The 27,961-nt window shown below is 47.1% G+C and overlaps 1 protein-coding gene across 4 annotated transcripts; it reads left to right on the top strand.

Moving 5' to 3' along the window:
• The first annotated feature begins 211 nt into the window (after positions 1-211).
• Positions 212-26,649, top strand: CNDP1 (carnosine dipeptidase 1). Of its 4 annotated transcripts, none has more exons than XM_045790272.2 (12): positions 212-429; positions 5,245-5,370; positions 8,442-8,591; positions 9,350-9,512; positions 10,544-10,632; positions 13,132-13,332; positions 14,282-14,366; positions 19,297-19,457; positions 20,493-20,657; positions 21,953-22,094; positions 25,089-25,236; positions 25,429-26,649. In XM_045790272.2, exons 2-12 carry the CDS (start codon positions 5,287-5,289, stop codon positions 25,496-25,498), a joined length of 1,458 nt encoding a protein of 485 aa, XP_045646228.2. In that variant the 5' UTR covers positions 212-429; positions 5,245-5,286; the 3' UTR covers positions 25,499-26,649. The 4 variants fall into 4 exon arrangements, with proteins under 4 accessions (XP_045646228.2, XP_087725852.1, XP_045646229.2 ...); XM_045790273.2 differs by lacking the exon at positions 212-429 and adding an exon at positions 6,918-7,064 and having other exon boundaries at positions 5,307-5,370; XM_087869726.1 differs by lacking the exons at positions 14,282-14,366; positions 19,297-19,457.
• Positions 26,650-27,961: the final 1,312 nt, after the last annotated feature.

The raw sequence follows: 27,961 nt of genomic DNA, 5'->3' as shown, positions 1-27,961 counted from the left end.
TGCCCATCCTCCTTGTGCCCCATGACCCCACCCAGCTCCTCCTCTACCCCCTGGCTTCTGGCAGTCTCTGGTGGGACTTTCTGGGGAGTCCTCCTCCTTGAAACCCTCTCCTTCATCCTAGACTGCCTCCAGGCTCCCTTCTGAAAGCCACGCCCCAGGGTTTGCTCCTGCTTCTGGGGACTTGCTGCGGAGTTAGTTAATCTCTGCAGGATCACTGGGTTCATTCAGTTCAGCGCCTGCCGCCTGCCGGGGAATTAACACTCTCCGGGAAAGCCTGGTTTTGGGTTTGGGATTTTATTTTTAATCTCGTCATGGTAAGATAAAATAGGTGAATAAAGCATTTTTCTCCACCTTATAACGAATTCATCAAAGCAGACACAGGGCAGAGCAGCCTCTGTAAGACAATCACGCCGGGCTCCAGAAGACTCCGTAAGTAGAATTCTCGGTGTGCAAGTCGACTCTGGCACTCGAGTTCCTTACAGGCGGAAGAGGGTTTGGCCTCTGGCCATTGTGTGCACAGGGGGAAGAAGCAAGCTTGGCTGGGGCTGTCTAGGGTGGGAGGCAGCAGTGTTTTCATTTTCTATTGTTTATTCTAGTCAACATGAAAATCCAACAACAATTGAAAATGGGGAGGGAGTGGGTTTCATCAGCTTACCCCATTCCCAGCGCCCTTTTAGGCACCTGCTGTTTCCCAGGTGGGTGGTGGAAGTGCCCTTGGTTAAGGCAGCCCATGGTGATTTCAAGGCTGCCATCAGCTAAGCACGTGAAGCGTCTAACTTTGTCCAGTTGTTGTCTGGAGCCTAGAGAGAGGACAGTGAAAACAGGCCTGCTGCATCCCATGGGAAGCCCGGGCAGCAGCCTGGGGGGGCGGGGGAGGCTCTTAGGAGGTACAGCTGGATTGGGACCCAGGGGTGGTTACCCCGCAGACGTGGGTATGACTTCAAGAAATCTTAAAAGGTAAAGTGTTTAAAACTAAGATTCGGCACAGGGCACTTGAAATTTGTTCTGAATCAAGGAACAGCCAGCTGGAATGAGCAGAAGCCTGTGGAGCAAGCAAGGTTTCCCCTGGGACAGCCCGGCCCGCAGCCCAGGGCTAGGCTACCTGCTCCCCCCGCTCCCCCCCCCCCCCAAGAAAAAAGGAAGCCCTGGGCCTTCCCGGCTCTGTCCCCATGACCCCATGCTTCACCTTCCCATTCTCTGGCAACTTTCTGCATCTCCAGAATTTTGCTGGGTGATTAGTTCAAGGTCAAGGATGACTAACACAAGGAGACAGAAAGGTAAAGGAACATGAGAGACTCCAGAGGGGGGGGCAGATCTGCAGCCCAGGGTCCCATCTGGGATCTGAAAGGCAGGCCTGGTGCCCATGGTGAATCCGTGTGGGCCTGAGGGCAAAGGACAGCAGAGCTCTATCTGCTCTGCAGGGAGGGAGGGAGAGAAGAGTGAAGTGCTCAGGACCAGTCTTTCTGGAAGATCAGTCCTCAGCCTTCAGCTCCCACTGGGAAGGGAGGCGGTTCCCACTGAAACCAGGAATACTCTCGGTCCTTGTGGTCACCGTTTTCCTTCTTTGCCCATGGCTCCCTTTTCTTCTTCCAATTCCCCTTTTTATTTTTCATCAGAGAGGAGCATCAAATAATTTTTAATGGAAATTGAACAGATGAATAATAAAAGGTCAAATATTGATTTAGGTGTATCAGCTGCAAAAAATTAGCCTACTCCATTTCAAAGGGCTTTTCCTGGGTGCCTAGAGCTCCATCTTCCTGCCAGTGTGGGCCTGAGGACTTACTTCCTCAGGATTTATTTGTAACTTTTGGCTTTTGGCTCCACTGCTGCTGAGCTCAGCTGAATCCAGCCTCCTTCCTCGAATACTGGAAGGCAAAGGCAGCTGGTCGACGGCCCACTGGCGCCATCTACTGGACCAGGTTCTTAATCTGTTCCTGAAGGAGCACTGCTCCCTTTTAGTTTTAAGATTTTATTTATTTATTTATTTTGGGAGGGGGGTAAATTTTGTTGTCCTTTTTAAAAAATTGTTATGTTAGTCACCATACAGTACATCCTTAGTTTTTGATGTAGTGTTTCATGATTCATCATTTGCGTATAACACCCAGTGCTCCATGCAATATGTGCCCTCCTTAATACCCATCTCCGGCCTATCCCAATCCTCCCGACCCCCCTCCCCTCTGAAGCCCTAAGTTTGTTTCCCAGAGTCCATAGTCTGTCATGGTTCATTCCCCCTTCTGTTTATCCCCCTTCATTCTTCCCTTCCTTCTCCTACCGATCTCCCTGCTATTTCTTATGTTCCATAAATGAGTGAAATCATATAATTGTCTTTGTCTGCTTGACTTTTTTCACTTAGCATGATCTCCTCCAGTCCCGTCCATGTTGCTGCAAATGTTGGATAATCGTTCTTTCTGATGGCTGAGTAATATTCCATCGTATATATGGACCACATCTTTATCCATTTGTCTGTTGAAGGGCATCTCGGCTCCTTCCACAGTTTGGCTATTGTGGACATCGCTGCTATGAACATTGGGGTGCATTTGGCCCTTCTTTTCACTACATCTGTATCTTTGGGGTAAATACCCAATAGTGCAATTGCTGGATCATAGGGTAGCTCTATTTTTAACTTTTTGAGGAACCTCCACACTGTTTTCCAAAGTGGCTGTACCAACTTGCATTCCCACCAACAGTGTAAGAGGGATCCCCTTTCTCCACGTCCTTTCCAACATTTGCTGTTTCTTGCCTTGTCAATTTTTGCCATTCTAACCGGTGTTAGGTGGTATCTCAGTGTGGTTTTGATTTGAATTTCCCTGATGGCTAGTGATATTGAACATTTTTTCATGTATCTGTTAGCCATTTGTATGTCTTCATTGGAAAAGTGTCTATTCATATCTTTTGCCCATTTTTTGATTATTTGTTTTTTGGATGTTGAGAAGTTCCTCATAGATCTTGGATACTAGCCCTTTATCTGTAATGTCATTTGCAAATATCTTCTCCCATTCTGTGGGTTGCCTCTTAGTTGTGTTGACTGTTTCCTTTGCTGCACAGAAGCTTTTTATCTTGATGAAGTCCCAAAAGTTCATTTTTGCTTGTTTCTTTTGCCTTTGGGGACATGTCATGAAAGAAGTTGCTGTGGCCAATGTCAAAGAGGTTACTGCCTATGTTCTCCTCTATGATTTTGATGGATTCCTGATATCGAGGTCTTTCAGAGTTCATCTTAGTGTATGGTGTAAGAGAATGGTCAAGTTTCATTTACTGTATATAGCTGTCTGATTTTCCCAGCAGCATTTATTGAAGAGACTGTCTTTTTTCCATTGGATGTTTTTTCCTGCTTTGTCGAAGATTAGTTGACCATAGAGTTGAGTGTCCATATCTGGGTTCTCTATTCTGTTCCATTGATCTATGTGTCTGTTTTTGTGCCAGTACCATACTGTCATGGTGTCATAGCTTTTATTTGAGAGAGAGAGAGAGAAAAAAAAAAAACACGAGCAGCAGGAAAGGCAGAGGGAGAAGCAGACTCCTGGCTGGGCTCTGGGATCATGACCTGAGCCAAAGGCAGATGCTTAACCGACTATAATTCACATGCCTTACACTTCACCCATGTCAAGTGTGCCCTCCAAGTATATCAGGTGCACTTTTGGTACATCCAGACGTGCAGCCGTCACAATTTCAGAACATCCCAGCCACCCAGAAAGAACCCCCTGCCCATCAGCACTCGCTCCTCATTTCCCCCAATGCTCCCAGCTCTCGGCAGCCAGCAAAGTCCCCCCGTCTCAGGATCTGCCTGTTCTGGACATTTCACATACACGGGCTGACACCGTCTGTAGTATCTTGTGTCCGGTCTCCTTCACTTCGCACCGTGGGCTAAAGGTTCATTGGTGCCGTGGCGGGGACCAGCCCTTTGTCTGTTTTCCGGGCTGAGCCACATCCCCTTGTGTGGCCACCACGTCTTGTGTATCCACTTGGCCACGGATGGTCATTGGATTAGCTCTGCCTCTCGGCTGCCACTAGGAATGTGGCGACTGTGTAGTCATTCCAGGGCCTGTGCAGGAAGGGGCCGTCTCCTCACATCCGCGCCCGGCGTCTGACTGCTCGGTTCTAACCCATCCTCGTGGGTGCAAAGTGATTCCGTCTCCCTGATGGCTAATGAGGTTGAGCATCTTCTCATGTGCTTATTGGCCATTGGTGTATTTTCTTCTGGGAAATTTCTCTTCAAATCCTTTGCCCACTTTGAAACTGGGTGAATTTGTATTTTATTATTGAGTTGCAGTTTCTTGTGTCGTAGACACAAATCTTCAGCTCAGCCGTGCCGGCACCTGAAAGTGGAGGCCAAGGGAGGAAGCAGCCTACATCTAAAATGGTTCTCTTGTAAAAATGTACAAAAATCCAGAAGGAAGAGCTGGGTGGGAAGAAGAACATTAGTTTAACTCTGAACCTGGTCAGCCTACACTCCCCTGGACCCAGTTTTTCTTCTCTGAGCCTAGCCTGGAGCGCACCAGGGAGGTGGAGGGATGGCTGGGGAGGGGCCGCAGGGGAGGGAGGAGGGGGAGGTCAGGGTCTCCAGCAGGTCCCACATTTACAGCTGAGGGAAGGAAGGGCCCCCTCAGGGATGGAAGCAGAGAGGCAAGAATGAGGGATAGGGCTGGGCCTCCCATCGGAGAGTGTGGCTTCCGGTGTGTGGCCAAGAGACCCTCAGGCCTTCCGTGTTATGTATGACAGCATGGCCCGTGAGTTTCTTTGGAAGGTCTGTCACCTTCAGGAGCGAATAGGAGAAACCCACAAGATCACACAGGATTTTAGTTTTTTCTAATAAGCAGGATTTTATTTTTTTCTAATAAGCTGGTTGATCACACAGAAATGTTTTGTTTTGTTTTGTTCTTAAGTGCTTCCCACTAATCTCTCTTACAAACGTTGTCCTTATCACCTGGGGTGTAGAGCCCTGACTTACCTTCTTGGGAAGAGAGCGCATAGGAAAGACTGCATGGCAGGAACAACCCAAGTGTGGCATTGAAAGACAAGCTTGTTTTCTTGGCTTCATGCCTTTTTGAAATTCTTAAGCATTGAAAATGAAGCGTTTCGGTGGATAAAGCAGAAAATCGATTTCCTGTTCTGCTACCTTTGTTATTTCAGTCCAAATGACCGGAAGCAGCTGTGTCAGATAACGTAAGCTTTCTTGAATTATTTGAAAGGTTGAAAGTCCAAAATCTGGTATTTATTTTTGCTGTCCCTCCATATGGCCCACTCCAGGCATCCTCTCTCCTTGCCTCCCTGCTGCTGCTCGAGGGAGACATGTTCTCTCCGTCCTCACCGCCTGCTGGGCTGTTGGAGAAGGTCTTCCAGTACATCGATCTCCATCAGAATGAGTTTGTACAGGTGGGAGAAACTATACACACACAATTCTTGTGTGACATACCCTTTGGGTATCTGGGTGAATGCTTGTTTTCTGGGAGGTGTGGATTTTTTTTTTTCCCCTGAAAACTTGATTCCATTTAAAATGCCCGTGGCTTCTCACTGAGTTAAACTAATAAATATTTGTTGCATTTAGGGAAGAGATCCTTCCGCAGCCTTTCCTCTTAGGGCATTCCTAGAAAACTTGATTCCATTTAAAATGCCCGTGGCTTCTCACTGAGTTAAACTAATAAATATTTGTTGCATTTAGGGAAGAGATCCTTCCGCAGCCTTTCCTCTTAGGGCATTCCTAGTGTGTGGATCAGGGCTGTCTGTGTAGCGATGATGCCCGCTGAGCTCAGGGTGACCCTGGACCATCATTAGAGTGCCGAATCCCTGCTTTCGAGGGGCCCTTGTTGAGGTTCCCTCCTCCTGCAAAGCCTGTCTGAGACTCATCCCCCACTCCCACCCCCCATGAGGCCATCCCAGAGTAATACCACCTGGCTACAGCAAGCTTTAGGTCCAGAGTTCTGCTACGTTCAACGTCAAAGCTGTTTTGTAGTCCTCGTGCAGTATGCACTTTAGCTCCTCCCTTATAATCCTCTGCTCCATTCCTAACTCACTACATGGCAAACTGGCTATGGTGTGGGCATACATCCTGGGGGAGAAGAGTTGGAGCCGGAGGGTGAGGAGCGAGGGGAGAGGGAGGCCTGGGAGCAGAAGGGTGGGGGCAGGGAAGGGCCGCAGCCACCAGCAGCCTTCCAAGTCCCCTTCTCCTCTGCTGGCACATGGATGAGTCCACCGCAGCCCGGGAACTCCGTGACATGTCATGGGACCTTGTCTCCTAAGCCCCACACCATGTGTGGCCCACAGTTTGTGTTCAGTATATGTAGAGTGGAGCATCCCGCCAATGTTAACAATGGTCAAGAGTTGGTGTCTCCTGCTAGAACACAACACTGAATGGCCAGGCCACTGGTCCTAGACTTGACCTTCATGGAATCCTTCCTCGTGCCCGTGGGCATATTGACTTGATATAATGCCTACTGGGTTTTCGAAGCCTGAGTGGGGACTCCGGCTGTAGGTTGAAATTAGCCAGGGGAGAGGGACAGCGTGGAGTGGAGGTAGGTTGTTTTGGGTCTTTGAGCCAAAACTCTCTTTCCTGCAACTTCCTCACATGTGTCCAGTCCATAACCTTCAGGGATTACTTGACAGCATCTGCTCTATAAATTCCAGCTCAAGAGTGTAAAACACAATATTCCTTAGGTTAAATTAATTTCTTCATAATAGGAATGAAAGTGCTACAACCAGGACAGAGATCAAACTAAAATAAGTTGGGGAATCCAAGATCAGTCACCCAAAGTATGCGTGGTTTTTAATAAAAATGGTGGCTATGCCAGTGTAAGCAGCTCAAGCCCCAGCACAGGGATGTGATTGATTACTGATAATTCAATATTAGTTGGTGTTTATTGAGTGCCCCCTCAGAGCCAGGCACTGAGCTAAGTCTTATGCACATCATCTTCTCTAATCCTCAGGGAAAGGAATGCTTGTTTTCTTCGACGGCTCCCCTCACTTCTATGGCCAGATGTGTGTGTTTTCCACACATCAAGCAACTGTCTAGTTCTCTGGACACCAAAGGGGCGTCCCATAGTCCGACTCCCTTCTGACACCGCCTGCCTGATGTAAGCGTCACCCTCCTACCCCCACCGCCAAGAGTGGTTGCCAGTCGCATGTGGGTCGTGAGCCCCTGGTTACTTACATGTTCCAAGCAGCTGCAAATTGGGGCTCCCATGAACCCTGCTCTGGTCCCCTCATTTGCTAGAACAGGTCTAGAACTCAGGAAGACACTTAATTATGTTTCCCCTTTGTTATGTAATAAAGGACATGGTAAAGGGTAGATACTAGCGGCCGGATGAAGAGGCACATAGGGTACGGTCTGGAAACACCTTCTGTCCCGCTGGGGTTGGGGTGTGCCACCCTCCCAGGCTGCAGTCACCAATCTGGAAGATCTCTGAACCCCATACTTTCAGGGATGCTTATGGAGGCGTCATCATGTAGACATGAGTCATTATGAACTCATCTCCAGCCCCTCTGCCCTCCCCAGAGGATGCAGCTGGGGTGGGGAGCCCCTAATCACAGCTTGGTCTTTCTGGCGACCAGCCCCCGTCCAGGGGCCCACTGGAACTGCCTCATTAGAACAAAATATGCTCCTGTCTCCCAGGAAATTCCAAGGAAGTTAGGTGCTCTGTGTTAAGAACCCAAGACAGAGACTGAATCTGAACAAAAGATGCTCCTAGCACCTTCGTGGCATAGGAAATTTTAAAAGTTGTAGGGGCTCTGGCCAAGAGCCCAGCACAAAGACCACAATATGCATTTCTTATTGTGTGACAGCGTCACACTCACAGTACTCTGCAGGTAGAGAGCACTGCCGTCCTCGTGTGGAGGAGGGAGTCGAGGCTATGAGCTTGAGAAACATGCAAATCCTACAACTTGACTGGGCAGAACTAGGGGCAGGACCCAAGGCTGCCTGCCTGCGTAGCCCTGGGGTATACTGCCTCCTGGGTTCTGGAGCTGCAGGGCTGGGGGGTGGCGACCGCAAAACCGACATGCAGGGGATGGTCAGGAGGTGCCCTGCAGCCCAGCGTGGCCACTGTGTGATTACTTAGAGTGAGCTGCGAGTTCCAGAGGCCTCCACGGGGCATTTGTGGGAGGCCCAGAGTCCTGGAGGAGGGGCTTCCAGCCAGCTGCTCCCGGTTCCGAAGAAGCGAGAAGTGGTGGGTCCAAGGAGGCCCAGGCCCAGGTGTCCAGAAGGCAACCTTCTACCCAACCTGTCCTGCCCCAATCTTCTTCATGGAGCAGATGTCTCTGGTCTCTGCCACTGGGTTCTTGATGACACCAGCCCGTCTGCAGTCGAATATTTGCCAGCTCAGTCTAAGGGACAGATGGAGAGCACTGGGGATTTGGTGCCTCCAGTCCTCGAGTCACATCACCTAGAGTGGACATGGTTGATGTGGTTGACCCCCCCCTCAGACAAATCACCTTGTCACCTTTCCTTATAGACGCTTAAGGAGTGGGTGGCCATGGAGAGCGACTCGGTTCAGCCCCTGCCCCGCCTCAGACAAGAGCTCTTCAGAATGATGGCGCTGGCTGCAGACAAGCTTCGGTGCCTGGGAGCCAGCGTGGACTCCGTGGACTCGGGTGTTCAGCAGGTGTTGCACGACCCCCTCCCCACCACGAGTTGCCACTTCTGTGTGCATCAGCCATGTCTTCCCTTGGGCATTGGAAGACTGGGACTTTCTCCCATCGATCCTCCTCAAAAATGCGCCCATGGTCTCGATTCCCAATAAGGATAAAAAATTACATCTTGTCCCAGACGAGTCGGTATTACTGATTTCCTGTTGTGTCAGGACTGGGGGGCAGGGAAGAGCGAGTGGAGTGGGTGAGCAAAGGCCAATTTATTTTGGAAAGGCCCCCCTCCCTGTACTATTCATATCCTTCACATGTGGTTCAAATTTCTCCCAAACTGTCCTTTCCCTTCTGTTCAAGTGTACCTTTCTCAAAGGAACAGTCTTTCGTCAGAATCACTGCTTGTTACTGTGTCCCGGCAGCAGATGGCAAATCCTTAACCTCAGCTCTGGTGCTGCCTGCTTCGGCCTGGATGCGTCTCCGAATGGTGTGTGTTTTCCAGAACCACATCCTCCTAATTTCAGCCATTCGAGTCTGGGTTCATACTGAAGAGCGTGTTCGATTAAGTTTAGTGTTTGTCCCTATGCATCCAAGAAAGCACTTTACTTTTAATTAAGTGTTTCATGGTACCCATTTTAGAGGTAGATAAAGTGAGGATTAGAAAAATTATGTGGGCTCTACAAAAAAACCAGGGGTAGAAACAGGACTCCTAATGTCACGTGTGAATTTTCTGAGAGAACTAAACTTTTTTTTTTTTAATGTGATTTGTTTTGTTTTTCAGCTACCTAATGGTCAGAGTCTCCCGATACCTCCCATCATCCTGGCCGAACTGGGGAATGATCCAAAGAAACCCACCGTGTGCTTTTATGGCCACTTGGACGTGCAGCCTGCACGACAGGAAGACGGGTGGCTCACAGACCCTTACACGCTGACAGAAGTGGATGGTCAGTGACTCATCAGTTCTGGGTTCTTTGTGGGTAGGGGATTGCCTACAAGGTTTAGGAATCGAAGATGTGACTCTTGCCCCCAGCTTGAGGCCTTACCGTGTTCTTGTTAAGAATGGACAAAATGCTACCAGTCTCATAGTCTACCAGCTGTCCAATGAGGCTGGCTTTTTTCTCATTTGTGAAAGAAACTATAAGCTATGCATAAGTGATGTGTGCCCCTGGGCAAATTGACTCCCAAGATGGGAGTTCTTGGGAGGAAGAAGTTGTCTAGGTCACACATTTTCCTTTTTAAATACTAAATGTAATTATGGTTTTTAAAGAAAAGAAGAAGAAAGGTTAATGGAGATACACACATACCCTTTTTTCATTCTTCTACTAATTATAAAATCTTGAAAAGAGAGGCTATGTTACATGACATTCTGCAACAAATCCTCAGGTCCTTTTCAATGGACGTGGATAAAATAGCTAATTCCTATTAAAGTCAGAGGGACCTGTATATTTCAAATTAGTTTATATTATCTGATTAGCTAATGGCCATACTGTTTGTACATAAGAAATCAGACTTTGTGACCTTAGAGTAAGATTTGCGCCTGGAAAAATAGAAAGCACTATTAAAATGATCACTCATTTATGGAACATAAGAAGTAGGAAGATCGGTAGGAGAAGAAAGGGAAGAAGGGGGGCAGGTAAACAGAAGGGGGAATGAACCATGAGAGACTGTGGACTCTGGGAAACAAACTGAAGACTTCAGAGGGGAGGGGGGTGGGGACATGGGATAGGCTGGTGATGGGTATTAAGGAGGGCACGTATTGCATGGTGCACTGGGTGTTATACACAAGTAATGAATCATGGAACTTTACATCAAAAACTAGGGATGTACTGTATGGTGACTAACATAATAAAAAATATTATTAAAAAAAGGAAATAGGAAAAAAAATGATTACCCATAGAACTACCTTTGTTTTTAACTCACTCAACTTGGCAGAGGTGTCTGTGCTTTTCTAAAAACTTTTCCCCCATTTTTAAAGGAAAACTTTACGGACGAGGAGCAACAGACAACAAAGGCCCTGTTTTAGCATGGATTAATGCTGTGAGCACCTTCAGATCCCTGGAGGAAGTAGGTAACCAGCTGTGTTTGGGAAGGGTTGGTGTCGACAATGGTCACTATGAGGACAATGATGTTGGTGATGATGATGGCAATGTTGACAGGGAAGGTGATGATGATGGGGACAATGATGATGACGATGATGACGATGATGACACTACAGGTGACGGATGATGATAACTGTATTGACAACGAAGGTGAGGATGACGATGACGACGATGTGGAAGACAGTGATGAAGACAATGATAACAATGATGACAACGATGAGGACAATGACAATAATGATGATGATAATGTTGACAGTGATGGTGAGGACAATGGTGACTACAATGATGATGACGATGATGACAGGAATGATGATGATGATGATAATGACGGTGACGATGAGGACAATGACCATCATGATGATGATGATGACTGGGAGGATGAGAATGACAGCAATGACAATGATGAAGATGACAATGATAATGAAGGTGATGACGAAGATGACCCCAATGAAGATGATGACAACAATGATGACGATGATGACTAGAACAATAACGATGACAATGACGATGATATCAATGATGATGACAGTGAGGGTGATGACAATGGTGATCATGACAACAATGATGATGACGATGATTATAATGACAGGGATGACGAGGACAATGACAATAATGACGATGATGACTAGGATGATGAGAATAACAATGACAATGATGATGACGATGATGATGATGATAATGACAATGAAGGTGTTGGCGATGACAATGATGACAACCGTGACGTTGATGACAACTTTCTGTCCTCTTCCCTTCCTTCCTTCCTCCCTCCCTCCCATTGTTCCTCCCTCCTTCCCTCCCTCCTTCTCTTCCCTCCTCCCTCCCTCCCTCCCTTCCTCCCAAGGGAGAAAGCAATATTTATGAGGAAGTTCCTGTATAAAGGCCAAAATCCACTTTGCTTTTTAGCTTTCAACTCTGAAACATACATAATCAGAGACAAAACATAAGACATTTGCCCTTGGACAAATCAGTTGATCTCTCTGAGCCTCATTGACCTAATCTGTGAACTAGGAATAGTTATTCTGCCTTAGGAATCTGGAGTGGAGTAATGAGGTAACACAGAGGAACCCCAGTGCCTGTGAGTGTGAGGCCCTTTATGAGGGTGGGTTCCTTCTTTTCTGGTGCCCCCCTTGTTCTTCTGCCTTCCCATCCTCTCTTTCCATGTTGCTTACTGAACACTTGAATGCACCTCATATCACCAGATTATTTTACTAAGAGTCAGACAACTATTAATAGCCATATCGCATAGGTTGGAAGGTGAGTGGCCGAGAGGTGAAATGGCTTGTCCCAGGCCCCTTGGATGTCAGTGACAGAGAAGATACCAAAACCCAGGCCTGGCAGCTAGTCTGTCCTCCTCCCCCAACACGTAGTTGCTATTGGCTTGTATTTTATTAATCACGTTTTACCAGAAAATTCTTAAGCTATCCAACTACTTCTCAGCAATTGTTTTCTAGTTAAATGTTAATAAAGAGCTTTCAAATACTAATATTTCAGAACTTTAGCTTAATTTCTTAAGACACATAGAAATAAATCTATGCAAGGGATACATTTGAACAAATCATTATCCCAAAATGCCCTTAACCAACTGAATGATAGAAGGTCACTTACTTTCTAATACATAATCCTCCAGTCATCCTGCCTTTGTTGATCTTTGGTGAGTCAATCCCCACTCTTTAAAACTAATTAGTGTGTTTGTGCCATCGTTTATCTGCATAGAATTACTTCTAGAGTTCTCCTGTGTGTGTTTTATGCTCCAGGAAAAGACTTTGACCTCTCTTCTTCATGTGGCTCTCAAAGATATGAAGTTATAAATTATAAAGATACAAAAAGATCAAAACCAAATGGGGGAAAGGCACATTGTAAAAATTTTAAAGGAGCTCTTCTGTGCCCTAATATTAACTAGAGTAAAACTCAAGTTCCATTTTGCTGCCAGATCAAAGCCTTTGAATAAGTTAAAAGGCAGATTGAACTCAAAGCTGAAAAATAACAGATACTTGGAATAAAAATTATCCTGAGGCTTAAACATTAGACAGTCTTTCAAAGGAAAGAGTTCTCATTTATCATGCTCAGAATTATGAGGACAGAAAAGAGATTTGTAATCGAGTAAACTTTCTTGAAAGTTTCCTTTTTGGGAGGAGGAAAGCGTCTGTCTCTGGCGGCCCAGCAGAGCTCCACAGTGTGGTGTTGCTTCTCTTGCAGGAATTCCTTCCCCGAATCATCCTTTAGGGTCCACAGTGAATCCATCGGGGTCAAGCTGGAGGCCATACACTGGGTCTTCCCTTGTATTCCCCTTCACTGTTTTGCTCACAACTCCTTTGTTGTGAACAGAGCTGTTGGGAATGTGGACAACCCGTAATAGTTCACGTATTTATGTCACATGCAAACTAATTCTGGATCTGAAAAGATGAACGGGCAAGTCGTGCAATTTTTTGACGGGGTGATTTGTTCTGTTGTTAATTTGATTCAGGATCTCCCCGTGAATATCAAATTCGTCATTGAAGGGATGGAAGAAGCCGGTTCTGTTGGCCTGGAGGAACTGGTCAGGAAAGAGAAGGACCGGTTCTTTTCCAGTGTAGACTACATCGTCATTTCCGATAACCTGTGGCTTAGCCAGAGGAAGCCGGCCCTCACTTACGGCACGCGCGGAAACAGCTATTTCACGGTGGAGGTATTTGCAAGCCCAGTGCTGTGCAGGGGGGAGTCTGTCCTGGGATCTTGGTGGGAAGAGAGAAAGCTCTTGGGAGAGCGGAGTTCTGACCTGGAGGCATGGCCCGGGGTCCCAGAGATCTCGGAACTGGGGGATTCAGGAAGCCTCCCAACAGGAGTGGTTGTGCTGCGTGCATTTTTCCGGAGAGAGAGGATTCAGGGGTTTGTGACTTGCAAAACAGAAAGGTTTCGGGACCATGGCCGCGGAGTTTGGGGGTGAGAACAACAGTCCACAGGGGCGAGGAGCCTGCCTGATCAGGGGCTGGGCTTGGCTGCCAGCAGCGGGACGGTGCCTGGCGTCCCACAGGCGTGTGTGGTCAGGGGCGGGAGGGGGGGGCGCCGGCATGGCCAGGCTGCGTGGCAATCTGGCTCCCACAGTGCAAAGCCTTGTGCACACATCTTAACCTCACAGCCTCAGTTTTTTTACCTGCAAAGTGGGCCCAGGGTGGTTGTGATCCCTAAGCACGATGTCCAGTTCAGCTTACTTTAACTTTTCTGTTCATACTGACAGAATTTAGAACCAGAAAGTCCCTCCGTGATAAATCATTTTTTTTTTATGAGCCACGGACTGAGCTCCAGAGTGGGGGCAGGGAGGAAGTTACTAGTGGAGACACCAATGAAACTGCAAGACAAGAATCAAGAGAAGATGGTGTCTGGAAGGAGGGTGAGCGGTAGACGGGCGGCTGCATAGGCTCCAGCCACTCGGAGAAGGGCTGCTGGCCCCACACACAGCTGTGCTAGAGGAACAACTGGGGACTGAATTCAGTTTCGGGGATTCGGGAAAGAATGAGAAATGAAGACACAGGAGGGCCCTGAGGGACGGTGCATGGGGGCATTCTCCGCCACGTGGAAGCCCTCTCCAGAGCAACCACAGAGGTGGGCGCCTGTCTTCCGTCTGATCTGTCTTACAGGTGAAGTGCAGAGACCAAGATTTTCATTCAGGAACCTTTGGTGGTATCCTCAATGAACCAATGGCTGATTTGGTTGCTCTTCTTGGTAATGTCTTTTTCATTTCACTTAAAAAAAAAAAAAAGATTTATTTCTTTATTTGAGGAGGCGGAGGAGGCAGAGGGAGGGGGAGAGAGAATCTCAAGCAGACTCCCCACTGAGCCTGGAGCCCAAGGCAGGACTCGATCTCATGACCCTGAGGTGATGACCTGAGCTGAAACCAAGAGTCGGACACTCAGCTGACTCAGCCACCCAGGAGCCCCTTCATTTCACTTTTTAAGCATCATGGAATCCACTAGAATACAATTCTGTTTGACTCAGTGCCTCTCGCCTCCCTTGGCCTCCCAGCCAGTTCCGAGTAGCGGTGCAGCAGGAGAAAAACCATATTCCTAGCTCCCCCCCCTTTGGCTGAGTGTTCCTTAGGCTTATTAAGTCCGCATTAGTTTTGTTCATGAAGTGCTTCCTCAGCTCACCCCCTTTCTTTTACTGGGTATTGTGACACATCAGGCCATGCTCAGGACAGTGGCAGAGAGACCCCTCTGGAGAAGCATCCAGACATGATGCCAAAGGCACCGCACCACCTGGCATCCTGTGTCCAGTTCTGTGGCCTCCAGTGGCGTGGACACTGCCATCGCTTTGCGCGTCGCTGCCTGCTCCTGACCTCCCGTAGCGCACCTGGAGTTCCCAGGCAGAAGTGGTGTGTACGTGTGTGCGTTTCCAGATAGCCAGCGTGCCCCCCCGCCCCCCCGGATTCGTCCTGTAGCTCTTGCCTGCATCCGGGCTGGATCCCGGCAGTGAAGGAAGCTTCATCCTCAGGAGCCTCACTTGGAGGGGCCCCTCTTACAGTCTTGGCAAGGACACGGCTCTTTTATGTTCATAATTTGGTGTTCTTAAAAAAAAAAAGGAGGTTCTCAGGGAAGCTTCAGACCCCACCATACTTGGATCTGTCTCCTTGGCACAAAGGGTACCTTTATGCAAATGTTACAACATGCCCCTTTTGGGCAGACAAACACCCAAAAAGCATGTCCTCCATGGGGATCGATTAACAAAAGTCTCTTTTCTTTCTGTACTGACACAGCTTTACCTCTGCCCCACTCGCTTGCACCCCCTTGGCCTTGGCCGTTTCAGACTGGGCACCGTCAGCTCCTGGACCCCTGCAGGGAGGTGCCCTTAGGGTCTTCAGGGCCATCTTTACTTGGGCAGCTTCTCGGGCTTTCATTCCGCAGAGCAAACATTGAAATCTCTAGCTCTACCAATCACGTGTTATCTAGCTCTGCTATCTATCTTTTATCTACCAACCACCTGTTCTTTCTATTTATCTACCATCTATCTATTTCTTTATGGCCTTCCAGTTCTCCTAAAATATAATTCTTGGACAATATTTCCCATGCTGGATCATTTCAGACAGAATACAACAATCCATTTTCCTTTCAAGTGTTTAAAATTTTTCCAGAAGAATTCAGATAGCATGCAACTCAATATTTGGGGAGAGGGAAGAGAGTTCATTTTCTGTTTTACAGAACTAATTTTCTTTTCCCTAGAAACAACATCATCAGATCTTTACGGTGCATTTCAGTCTCCCCCAATCATGATTTTTGCATGATATTCTCTTAGAATGTACGGTTTCACCCAGTTGTAGAACTCCTGTAGTCCTGCAAATGCATATGGCTCTGCTAAGAAAAATCAGATCAGGATCATGAACAGAATGAAAAGCATATGGTTTCACTTTCTTTAAGTTTTTTGAGACAAATCAAATAATCAGTTCATAACAAAATGATTCTGGTTGGGTCATCTATATGGCTTTCATATGCGTTGTACAAAGGCCTAAGGACATAGGGTCGAGCTTCGGCGCCGATGACAAGCAGCTTTGCTTGCTGACCCCGATAGTGTCTTGGCTCCCATGCCCTTCCTCGGGGCCACCACAGGTTAGGATGTCCTGGGAGAGCTGGTTCCTTCGGGTCCTCCCCCCGCTGCTGTGTGACCTTGTGCAAGTCCCTAATCTCTCTGTCCTCCGCCTTCCTCAGCTGTATGTTCCTCATAACCGTGATTGCTAATAGATTATAAACATTTATGGAGTGCCAACTCTGCGAAAGGCATGGGAGTCTCCACTGGGGGACACAGTGACACCAGTCCGTCCCCATCTTCAAAGAGGCTTAGACTGGGGCGTGTTTGGGAAGTGGGGTGGTGGTGGGGGTGGAGTTACTCAGTTTGCCCAGAGCCCTCAGCTCCCGGGCTTTCCTCTTGGTGGACATTCCCGTTCCCTGCGCCTTCCTAAAAGCCACGAAGCAGGGAAGATCCTGGGCCCAGGGCCCTCTAATATGCATCAACTGCCCTGTAGTGTTAAAATGTTAAATTCCAAGAGGGCTCCTGGGGATCAAGGATTACATTTGCTTCCTGCTAGCAGTTTTCAAAGGCACCACTCTCTCTGCCTCCCGTGCATTTCCCGGCTGGGCTCCTGGCCGAGGAGGCCGTAGTGGCTGCAGAAATTTCATCAAGTTCAGAGGATCATGATTTCAAGGGGGAATGGAGAAGGGGTGGGGAGCAACATCCTGTTTTCATGGGAACACATTCAATGTTGAAGAACTGGGGCCAGGCGTGGAAGGCAGAAGCATGAACAGCACGCGTGTAGCGTTTTCCCACTGCCTGGCCCTGTGCTGGCAGTGCCTGGCCGTGCCTGGAGGACACTATGTGCCGAGCGGCGCCCCACAGCCCTCCCTAATCAGACCTCCGCTGGGGGACTGAAGGGGCAGGGAGAGGGGGACATGCTATTTCTCTGCTCTCTGGCTATGTGTCTGCTGACTGTCTTTCCAGCCTGCAGCTGGGAAGGCTGCCCTGCATCCTGAGAAGACAGGGTCCGTGATTCAAAACCATACCCTGGAGAAGTGCAGGAGCTCAGGGAAAGGCCACGCTGCTCGAAGCCCAGCCTAGTTTGCTAACGACCTCTGACCTCCACCCCGGGGTAATATCTGGTAAGGTCAGCTGGAATAATAGGAAAGGTGTCACAGTTCTTGTCAGAATGTGGACACTGAGCATCCTGGCCGCTGGAGTATTTCAGGTCTTAATTGTTGTTAACCTTGACATTTCAAACACTCCTCTCTTCTTACCACCGAGGCCGTGCCGGGCGCGTCCCCCATGATCTTGGGGCCCAACCGTGATGCTGCCTTGGCTTTCCCCGTGCGACCCCCTGCGGGGCCCCGGCTGCTTCTGTGCCCCTGCAGTTTGCTCCCCTCTACAACTGTTTGTTTGTGGACCCACAGGTGTTTCTTCGCCCTGTGTCTTTCCAGCCAAATTATGAGCAGGGTCTGTCTCTTCCTCACTTTTGCAGCTCTGTCCTTGCCTATGAGAATGTCAGCAGAAGTTTAGGGATGGGCACTGAAGGGGAGACTTAGTGATCATATTTTTGATGGCGCTTTTACGTTTGATTTTGATTCTGGTGAGGGTACAGAGGGTGGCCCGCAAGTCAATGCCAGCCAGTCCCAATCATTGGCGCCCAGTGTATTGTTTGACTTAAATTTTACTAACGGGTTTATACCAATTATTTACCATATTACATACTTTGTTGGGCTAAATGCAGAGAATTCCATAACACAGTGTCTCAGGGAGGCTGGTTCGTGCACAGCGGGCTGCAGACTGTACCCAAAGTGCAGCTGTGGAACTTTGGGTGAAGTATGGGGGCACCAGGAACGGGCGCTAAGGAGCACATGGTTGAAAGCCAGAACACCGAAGCCTTCCCTTCTCATTTTGCTGCCTTGACACCTCAGAGCGTAGGGTTTTGCCTTCTAGGATCATCTGAAAGTCCTGGGACACCCAGTAAGGATCACACCAGTGCCATCCCTGCGGGTTCTGGTAGGGTGTTTACCTTGGATTCCGTTGTGTCTGCACAGAGAGCCAAACCACCTGCCGTTGGGCTTAGGGAGGGTCACAATTGTCATTTAGCCTGTGTGGTGAGTGGTGGTGCTGTTGCTGATGAAAGCGGAGTCTTAACATGTCCTCTTGTCCCCAGGGTTCATCCCACGCCTTGAACATAGCAGGTGTCCAGTAACGAGGGGGAGCCTTCCACCCTCTGCTTGTAATTGTTGGCTGGAAGATTTGGAAATACAGTGCTTCACAGCAGTTTTTTGACATTGTCAAGTTATAGTCACATTAAGAATGTGGAGCTTATTTTTTTATGAAGTGCCTTTACTTGAATGAAAGGCCTCAGGGGGCCTGAAGATGAATTTAGATGCCCTGGACACAGTTTTCGCCATTTCTGTTAGTCTGCTTGCTACTTTGGTCAGTGCGTTCTCAAGGCAGTGAGCAATGTTTACTAAATCTCCACTTCTACGTCCTCTGTAGACATTCAGTGATGATTCCCCCCATTCCTATTAATCCCCAAACTTGTTCATGAATAACAGACTAGTATATCTGCTTATTCACTCTGAAGGCATTTGTGGTCATGACATATGCCTCATAGGCTAGACCTCAAGGGTATTATGCTTTTGATTAAAGACGAATGTTTATTATATGATGGTGTGTATATGGGGAGAGAAGCTGAGAAAGAAAGACAATTTTCAGTTCCTTAGGAATGTTTGTATAACATACATACATATTGAAGATTTTTTATAATTGACCTATAGTACTTTTTAACTCAGGATAAATTAAAAATTTAAAAGGACCCTTATCTATGACACAGAAGGTATAATTGAGAACTTATATAATGCAGGTAAGTCACAGCCAACTGTCATGTGTTTCCATCTCTCCATCAACAAGGTGGACATTAGAATGGGTGTGGGTCAACCTGAGTCTGCTGGAGACCAGCTCCTTCCTCCAGCCATCCCCTCGGAGATGGGAGTGGTGCCGGTGGCTCTGCCGGGGGGACCAGGGCCTGTCACGAGGCCCGCGGCAGCCTCAGGAGACTCAGCCATGGTCCTGCTCCGGGCCCAGAACATCGGCATGCTGGTAGCTTCTACTGGCTTTGTTTCCTGTGCTCACCTTGCAGGCAGCCTTGTAGACTCATCTGGTCATATTCTGATCCCTGGAATCTATGCCCAAGTGGCCCCTGTTACTGAAGAGGAGAGAAACATGTACAAAGCCATCGATCTGGACCTAGAAGAATACCGGAATAGCAGCCAGGTTAAGAGATTTCTGTTTGACACCAAGGTATGGTCACAAGTTGGTGGCTAATCTGAAAGAGGAGTGACAGTAATAAATCCTATTTTTCCCGTTCCTCATTTACCGTGGCCTCGAATCTGCACACCTCAGAACTGAAACCCGACGTTAACTCTGAGGCAGATTTCCACTTTCACGGCCACTTAACTTCCTCAGGTCTAGAGCAACCAGAACTTTATCTGGGGTCCGCCTGGTGGCACTGGTGTCAGGCACGTAAGCTTGGGGCCATCACTCGGTTCACAGACATGCTTTTCCACGTCGGCTTCTTGGACTCGATCCCACGCCGGCCTCCAGCTACCTGTGCTTCCTACCTGCTTAAGATTGAGAGCAGTCTGACATTATTCCAGCTCCAAGACCCCTAAGACTTCATTTCAACAGACAGAATTAAGAGCCTTAGGGGCTGATCTGTACGTTGCTACATCGCTGCCTCAGTGTAGTAAAGAAACCAGAGCCCAAAGCTTTCATTTCTGTCAAATGTGGATGTTTTCTTTCCCCTTCTTCTTTTTAAAACCTTTGCCTGCTACGGTGTGTGGTGGCTACGGCTGGTTCTGGGGGGCTGCCGAACGGAGGTGCTGGAGGTGACTGTTGCGGAGTAGGTCTCTCCCCTCCGACCAGCTCTGTCTTGGCTGCAGCAGGAAAGAAAAGTGGCTCAAACATACGCTGAGTTCTCTGAAGCCTTCTGAGAAAGAAAATGCGTTTCCTGTGCAACTGATCATCATGGTGATTGGGGATAGAAATTTCTAATCAAGCTCCAAATTCTGAAAGCCCCTTTGCCATCTATTAACTTCAGAGCTGAAGCGACGAGGGGCCCGCGTCCGTGGAGCAGCTCGGTCCTGCGGGGGCAGCAGAGGGTCTCGGGGCCGGAGGGGAAAGACTTGTGTTGGGGTCCAGGCACGTCTGAGGAAGGTGATAATTAACTTGTCATGAATGGTGTCAGATATGTACAGACATGGGCAATACAGGCAATACAATTCAACAGAGTTTTAATGGAATATTCTTTCATGTAGTAAAATAATTTTAATTCAGGAGGAAATTCTGATGCACCTATGGAGGTACCCATCTCTCTCAATCCACGGGATCGAGGGCGCGTTTGATGAGCCTGGAGCCAAAACAGTCATCCCTGGCCAAGTTATAGGAAAATTTTCAATCCGTCTGGTCCCTCACATGAATACGTCTGTGGTGGAAAAACAGGTAACAGATGTGCACTGTTCTTCCTGCAGCACCATTTCTGAGTGTCGCATTCCGGGGTAGTGAGCTATTCAGTTGGTAGCACTGAAGTGCCATCCCCCCCCCAAAAAAAATATATATAAAAGGGACTGGAACAAATGTCAAGAAACCAATATAATTTTTGTTCGGTAAAAATCTCTTTCCATAATTATATGCAATTACAGTAGTCAGATAAATAACTGTTTGGATTGAAGTGATGGGAAGTATTTTTACATTAAACAGTTGACATAAAGACAAGATTGGTTTACACACAGATGGAGAAGCTGACTGCCTACGGCCGGATGGAGCTGGAAAGCTCAAACCCGTAGTTAGTTTGCCCTTGGTGTCTGAAATCAACACTCTGGAAACAGCCGTTTTAATGAAAATGTTATCTGGAAGGAGTTTTATGTCTAAATTATCAACCTATCATCAGTTTACCGCAAGTTCAACAGAAAAGAGGCTCTGAATAAATGAGCTGCAAGAATACCTCATCCCAAATCTCTATATCCCATTGACCTCTTTTATTGTCTTCTTAGCGCTAATTACATCCTAAAATGCTCGCCTTCCCTGTCTCTGTCCCTGTTTTCTCCCCACGCTCCCTCCTGTTTTGGATGTATTGTTTCTCTTACTTATAACATATGGATTCCACCAGGGGAGCCCCCCCCCCGCCCCTGGTTTTGCTCACAGCTGTATTCCCAGCACCTAGAACTGTTCCTGTCAACATGACAGGCATTCAACAAATGTTTGTTGAAGGAATGAATGGGAGGAATATTTCAGAGTGTGGAGTTTTTCTTGGGAGCATTTCCATGGTGGCCACTGGAATGGAGCCCAGGGGACAGAGAAGGATGCTGACGAAAGGCTCCTTTATAGCTTCGCTTGGTATTGCCCCCTCCCCTTTTCAGAGATTCCCAAATGCCTAATATTCCCAAAGTAGTCATTAAGGTACTGACAAGTCTGAAATGAGGGATATTCGAATTGAGAAGTTGTACTGTGTTTCATAATTACCAAACATTAGCAGTCCCACACTGTGGTGAGGATGGGGTGGGCGCAGGGCTGAGGATTGGAGGGTCCACAGATAGAAGGGGCGTGAGACCCTCGTTCGAAGCTCTCAGTCCCAGAGGCCCTGCTCACTGTCAGCCCTCTGCGAGAATGAGGTAAAATCACGACACTTGAATTTGTTGGGCTGGGATTTCAGTTTCTTGATCAAAGACTGCTGTATATTCACTGCACAGGAGAATAGCTTGAAATTTTCTCTTACAACTGAAAATGTTCCTTTTCAGGTGAAGCAGCATCTTGAATATATATTCTCCAAAAGAAATAGTTCCAACCAGATGGCTGTTTCTATGACGCTAGGACTACAGCCGTGGATCGCAAATATTAAAGATAATCAGTATCTTGCGGCAAAAAGAGCCATCACAACAGGTGCGATACCTACGCACAATAGACGTGCGAGACCCGGAGTTGCCAGTTTTCTTCTTTCTTCTTCTTCTTTTTTTTTAGATTTTATTTATTTATTTGACAGAGCATAAGAGGGGGAAGCAGTAGACAGAGGCAGAGGGAGAAACAGGCTCCCGGCTGAGCAAGGAGCCCGTTGAGGGACTTGATCCCAGGACCCTGGGATCATGACCCGAGCCGAAGGCAGCCAGCGACATAACTGACTGAGCCACCAAGGCGCCTCGAGTTGCCAGCTTTCAACAGGACCAGGACTTGGTGCCTGGTGGGGCAGTGGACAAAGCAGGCACATTCAGAATTTCAGTTCAGTCTCCTTTTCAGACAGGCTGCCTCACTGCGTCGACAGCTCTGCCCAGGGTTCTTCATACACACTGTCTCCTCACCCCTCCTGACAGCCTCCCCCAGTTTACAAAGTAAGTCTGGAAGAGATTTAGGAATTTGCTGAATGAAGGGCACCCAGCTGGAAGTGCCAAAGCTGGGATCATGTCTGGAAGCCTGAATCTGGGGCAAAATGATGGACGTGTGAGCCTCTGATACCTAAGGAAATGATGACCGACATATAAAAATGTCCTTCGAAAGGCATAGCTGAATTTGCGTGAAAATATAGGAAATCTGGGGTGAAAAATGAAGGAGTGAGGGGTGCCTGGATGGCTCGGTCAGTTGAGCATCTGACTCTTGGTTTCAGCTCAGGTCATGATCTCAAGGTTTATGGGATCGAGCCCTATGACGGGCTCCTGGCTCTGGGCTCAGTGCAGAGTCTGCCCAAGATTCTCTCCCTCTCCTTCTCCCTCTGCCCTACCTCTCCTGCACTTGGGCATGTGTGCATGGGCTCGCTTGCTCTCACTAAAAAAAAAAAAAAAAAAAAAGAATCTTATTTAAAAAAAAAAGGAGCTCAATTTTAATGGAGTGAGAAAGCTGACTTTGGGCTGCCCTGTGGGGATTTGTTCTTTTTGGTCACAGGGAGGTTTGGGTTTTCATGGCCATAGGCCAGCAGGAGGTAGGGAACAGGAAGTGAGACAATTACATAAAGGCAGGACATTCCCCAAGAGCCCGCTCCCCCTGGAGGGGGCTAACCATGGACCCAGCCTCATAGGGTTTGGGTCTTTAATGTCTGCTCTCCATGGGGTCCAGTTCTGATGCAAACAGCAGGCCTCCTGGGATTTCCACAGAGAGGCCTCCTGGGGGTGCTCATTTTATAAAATTACCGAACACAGAAACAGTTCGAGCCTAGCTGACTCTACAGCCAGTGGTCTTTTCAGAGCCACTCTGCTTCCCCAGAAGTAGCATAGCTTTCTTTGGAATTTCTTTGGTGGCACCTATTTTGACTGCATATACTTCCAAGTCCTGGGCAGGGTAATGTGGTTGGTGAGCACAGGACACATGCCTGGGCTTGGCTGCCTGGGCCGGGAGAAGGAATATCCGGTGTCTTTGGCTTCTGCAGCTGGAAGGTGACACTGCCGACAACTGCAACATAGCGGACTCTGAAAGTCAGGGGGACTTTCAGGGTGTCCCCAAAAGCCACGTGGGGAAACCTTGACACGAGTTTATGTGGACTTACGATACTCTATTGCAGATGAGGCCTCAGGCTGTAACCCTAACGGAGCAGAGCTGGGATTGGAGGTCCAGACCACCTGAGAGCACTAATGCTTTATCAGGGATATCTGTACAAAGGACAATTAAAAATTGTGGGACAGGTCTGAGACTTAGAGCCCCACTTCTCTACATAATCATTCCTACTGCTCCCAGCTGTAGCAGTATTTTACTAGTAAAATTTGGAAGTCAAGAAAAGAGGAAGAAAAGTTATTAGGAAGGTAAATGTAATCTCAGCTGAAGAGTGATGTGTGATTGAAATGCCAAAGTCAACAGTAAAGACCTGAAATACTCTTGCAGGAATGCATAAGGCACCTTTTGGTTTACTGTGTGTGAAACCAGTTCTTCCATCAAAGCACATCATCTTTACTCGCATTCATACCCTCCTCTGTGGATAAAGAAGACACGGCTTGTTACCGTTTGTGTCTTCATTTTATTTTGCACCTCCACTCCATCACTGACAACTCATTTTCTAGCCTGGAAGGTTTGAAGTCATCGCTCCTTAGGCCCCAGGATGTCCATTAGAACTGTTTCGTGGGATACCGTGACTGTGGGGCACAAGCTCCACAACATTCAGGTGATAGTTGAATGCAGCTGTTTCTGTGTGCTGGTGACAAAACCAAAGAAGTCCCACTTTCCAAATATTTAATTCATGAAGCAGCCATTAAAGTAGGTACATTGTCTTCTAATACTCTTGCCAGAAATGCAGGATCTCTTCCAATCATGCGAAAATATCAAACAAACCCAAGTGAAGAGACACTTTACAAAACAACTGATAAGTACTCTTCAAGAGGGTCGAGGTCGTGAAAGACAAGGAGAGACTGAGAAACAGTCGTAGACCAGAGGAGAGTAAGAAGCAGTGACCAAACACAGTGTGGGATTCTGGATTGGATCGCGAAATGGAAAAAGGGAAGGATTGGTGAAATTAAATAAGGTCTAAATCGAGTTAATAATATTATTCCAATGTTAACTTCCTAATCTTTATAATTGTAAAATAGTTATATAAGATGTTAACATTACAGAAAGTAAAGTAAAGAACAAATGGGAACCCTGTCTGTACTATTTTTGCAACTTTTCTATAAAATCTACCATTCAAAATAAAAATTTTATTTAAAAAATTCTTTTTTTGTTTTTGAAGTAGGTAATTGTGAAGAATGCAACCATGGTTTTCTTCTTGACTCCATGGACTATTTTAGAATATAAACTGTATGGTATCAAGAAGCTTACTTATTACCCTAGGCACCAAATTTAATGGCTAAATAGAAAAGACAAAGAAAAAGGGAAAGATAAAGCAAACACTACATTTGAGAAGATGACTAGGGGTAGTCTTGTCATTATTTTATCCAAATGTCTTCTTCTTTCCCTGTGCTTCAGTGTTTGGAACAGAGCCAGACATGATCCGGGATGGATCAACCATACCAATTGCCAGAATATTCCAGGACGTCATCCAGAAGAGTGTGATGATGCTCCCGCTGGGGGCTGTCGATGACGGGGAGCACTCCCAGAATGAGAAAATCAACAGGTGAGTGGATTCCTGCGGGGGCCAGTCCTTCACTGCACAAACCCCGGGTCTCTACATTGTGGAGTCTTCTGATGTGCTATCCACTTTAGATTGAACTCACATCACCAAATCTTCCTATTTACATCGTAGGCTACTTTCCCCCATCATCTGAGGGGAAATAACAGTGTTTCTCTTTATTTCTTCTTTTGTTAGGTGGAACTACATAGAGGGATCCAAATTATTTGCCGCCTTTTTCCTAGAGATGGCTAAGCTGCATTACTAATGACAGGAACCTTCCAGCTTAGATCTGACCTACTGACAGATATCCTCTCCCACACACCAGGACAGAAATAGAATCTAAATATCCAGAGAATTTCAGTCTAGGAAATAATGTTCTTCCTTCCCATTTAAAATGTCTTAGGACATTTGGACCAGTAATAAAATATTTTAAGGGCACAGACAATGGAAATGGTAACTGTCCCCATGGCCCAGCTTTCTGAAGTCACTGCTACCTGCAACATCTCCCCAAGTCCAGCTGCGGGGTCCCCAGGGTGGGACTCACTCTTTCCCTGGAGCACAGGGACCGTTCTTCCATTAGACTCTCCCTGGCAGTTTGATGGATCTGATCCCTGCCGTGTGCTATTAGCTTCTGAGGTGCTCGTGACACATCATCACTCCATACAGTGTGCAGGTCGCCCTTGCTTTTACCACACGTTCCTTTGATTAGTAAAACTGTTGATGCCACCACTGGCTACTGTGATTTCCCTGGGGGTTCATTTGTGGAGGAGTAACTAAAGCATGATGTCATATGAACCTCTTGCTTCCCCTTCATTTGTTTTGCCTGCTTCTTGGAAAGTCCTGAAACAGAAACGATCAGTAGTCATATCCTTATGCCATTTGGGATTCCCTGTGCGAAGATCAGTACTTTTTCTATTCCAAGGCTCTTTACCTTTCTTGGATGAATGCCAACCGAACACCCCTCCTGCACCCTATTCTTTCTACCCCATCACTGAAGACCCCCCCAACATCTCTGCATATGTGAAGTCGCCACTGCAGAATCAATTCTGATAGAATTTCTCTCACCCTGTTGGAATTTTACTCAGTGACTACATCTAAATTGCTCAAAGCTTTTAATAGCATCAGTTTTAGCTAGAGAACGAATCTAATCAGCGCTGACATCAGTAACACATTCTGAATTTAAAGCCCTCAGCTAACGCTGCGTTCCGTAATCATTTACTTAACCGTCTTGTTTGGCTTGATTGCATTTGATGGTGTAAACAAACAAACAAAAAGAATATAATTTTTCTACAGTTAAGTGTATGTAAACAAATCAATCTTTATAAATTCATTATTTAAATCACATTGATGGAGAAGAATTTAAGAGTTTATTAAAAATATTTCTTATGATTCCAAATAAAATCAAAGCATAACACACTTAATCTCTTTGTGGGTTCTTGAAATGTCAGTTTTAAAACTGGCAACACCACATCCAAAAGGGCTTCTCCATAGGCCCGTGAATTCAGCTTACTCTGAGTCTCGTCACAGAAATGGGACTCAGATGAGGTAGGAGTCTTGGGGAGGGGGTATCCATGAATGATCTACTTTTTCTCTGATGCAAGAGAACACCAATTCCTGTTTGCTGAGTATTGACAGGTGTCGGTATTCTTTGTTATTAAGCTTGGTCTGTGCTTGCCAGATTACGTTGAATCATGTGATGTTTTGGATTTCGGGGGACCTACCTGATGTATTTGGCAGAGTTCCCAAGGACTAATTGCAAGAGGTTTATGATGCCAATTTATATTCTTAAAAAGGTGTTCATATTAGTGAATTAACAAAAGCTGCTGTAAAATATATTGCTAGCACTTCTGGGCAATGTTACATCACTCTGTGTTGGCCTGGAAACCTGTGTGAGTGTGTGCGGCGTGGTGTGAGAGCCTCACTGGTGACACGTGGTCTCTGCACTTGCAGCTGGAGGAGGACAGTGGGCCAAGGACACACAGAGGACTTGGTGTGGGCCTCTTTTTCCTCCACATGCTCACTCCACATCCCTTTCTCAGCCTTTGTGTTAGCCAGATGCCTGTGACTCCCGGCATACCCCACCCAGCCCCCTTTTCTAAGAATTGGACCCCAGATCCTCCTGCATATTTCCTATCTCAAACTTGACTCATCTAAAATGGAAACAAGTATTATCTGTCCTCCCAAACCTGTTTTACCTCCAGTGTTCCCTGATTTGGTACATGGACCATTAGAATCCTGACTATTCTTTGACACTTCTTGCTCTTTCAAATCCAGTTTAATATCAAAACCAGTTAACTCCATTTTTCAGAAGCCACCACTTCCTTCCATTTCCACTGTCACTTCCCATAGCCTGAAAGCCAAATTCTATCTAATTTCTGCTGGGTTATTGCAAAAGCCTCTGCCCGATCTCTTTGCATAAATGGCAACCCTTTCCCACATATGTATCACACTGCAGCATGCACGTCCCAGTAGGTGCTCAATATTGCTTTCTGAAATCTTCCTTTTGAGTCAGCAGCTGCATTTTTGGAGTATCCTCTAGTAGGCCTGCTGTCCCCTGCATGGACTTCTGTCTCTATTCTCTTCCTCTCATGTTCTTTCTAGCTGACAGTGTCTTCAGAGCAGCCAGTGCTGGGGAAAAGCCCATTAGAACAAGTCACGCTGACGTGCTATTGACTGATAACGGCTTGTGTGTACGCTGCCGGGCAGCACTTGTGTTCTTCACGAGCAC

The sequence above is a fragment of the Ursus americanus genome, chromosome 19 (assembly GCF_024610735.1).
Source record: "Ursus americanus isolate L20-20 chromosome 19, mUrsAme1.1.p, whole genome shotgun sequence".
Taxonomy (NCBI): domain Eukaryota; kingdom Metazoa; phylum Chordata; class Mammalia; order Carnivora; family Ursidae; genus Ursus; species Ursus americanus.
Note: the sequence above shows the minus strand (reverse complement) of the source record. Positions and strands in the feature narration are given on the sequence as shown.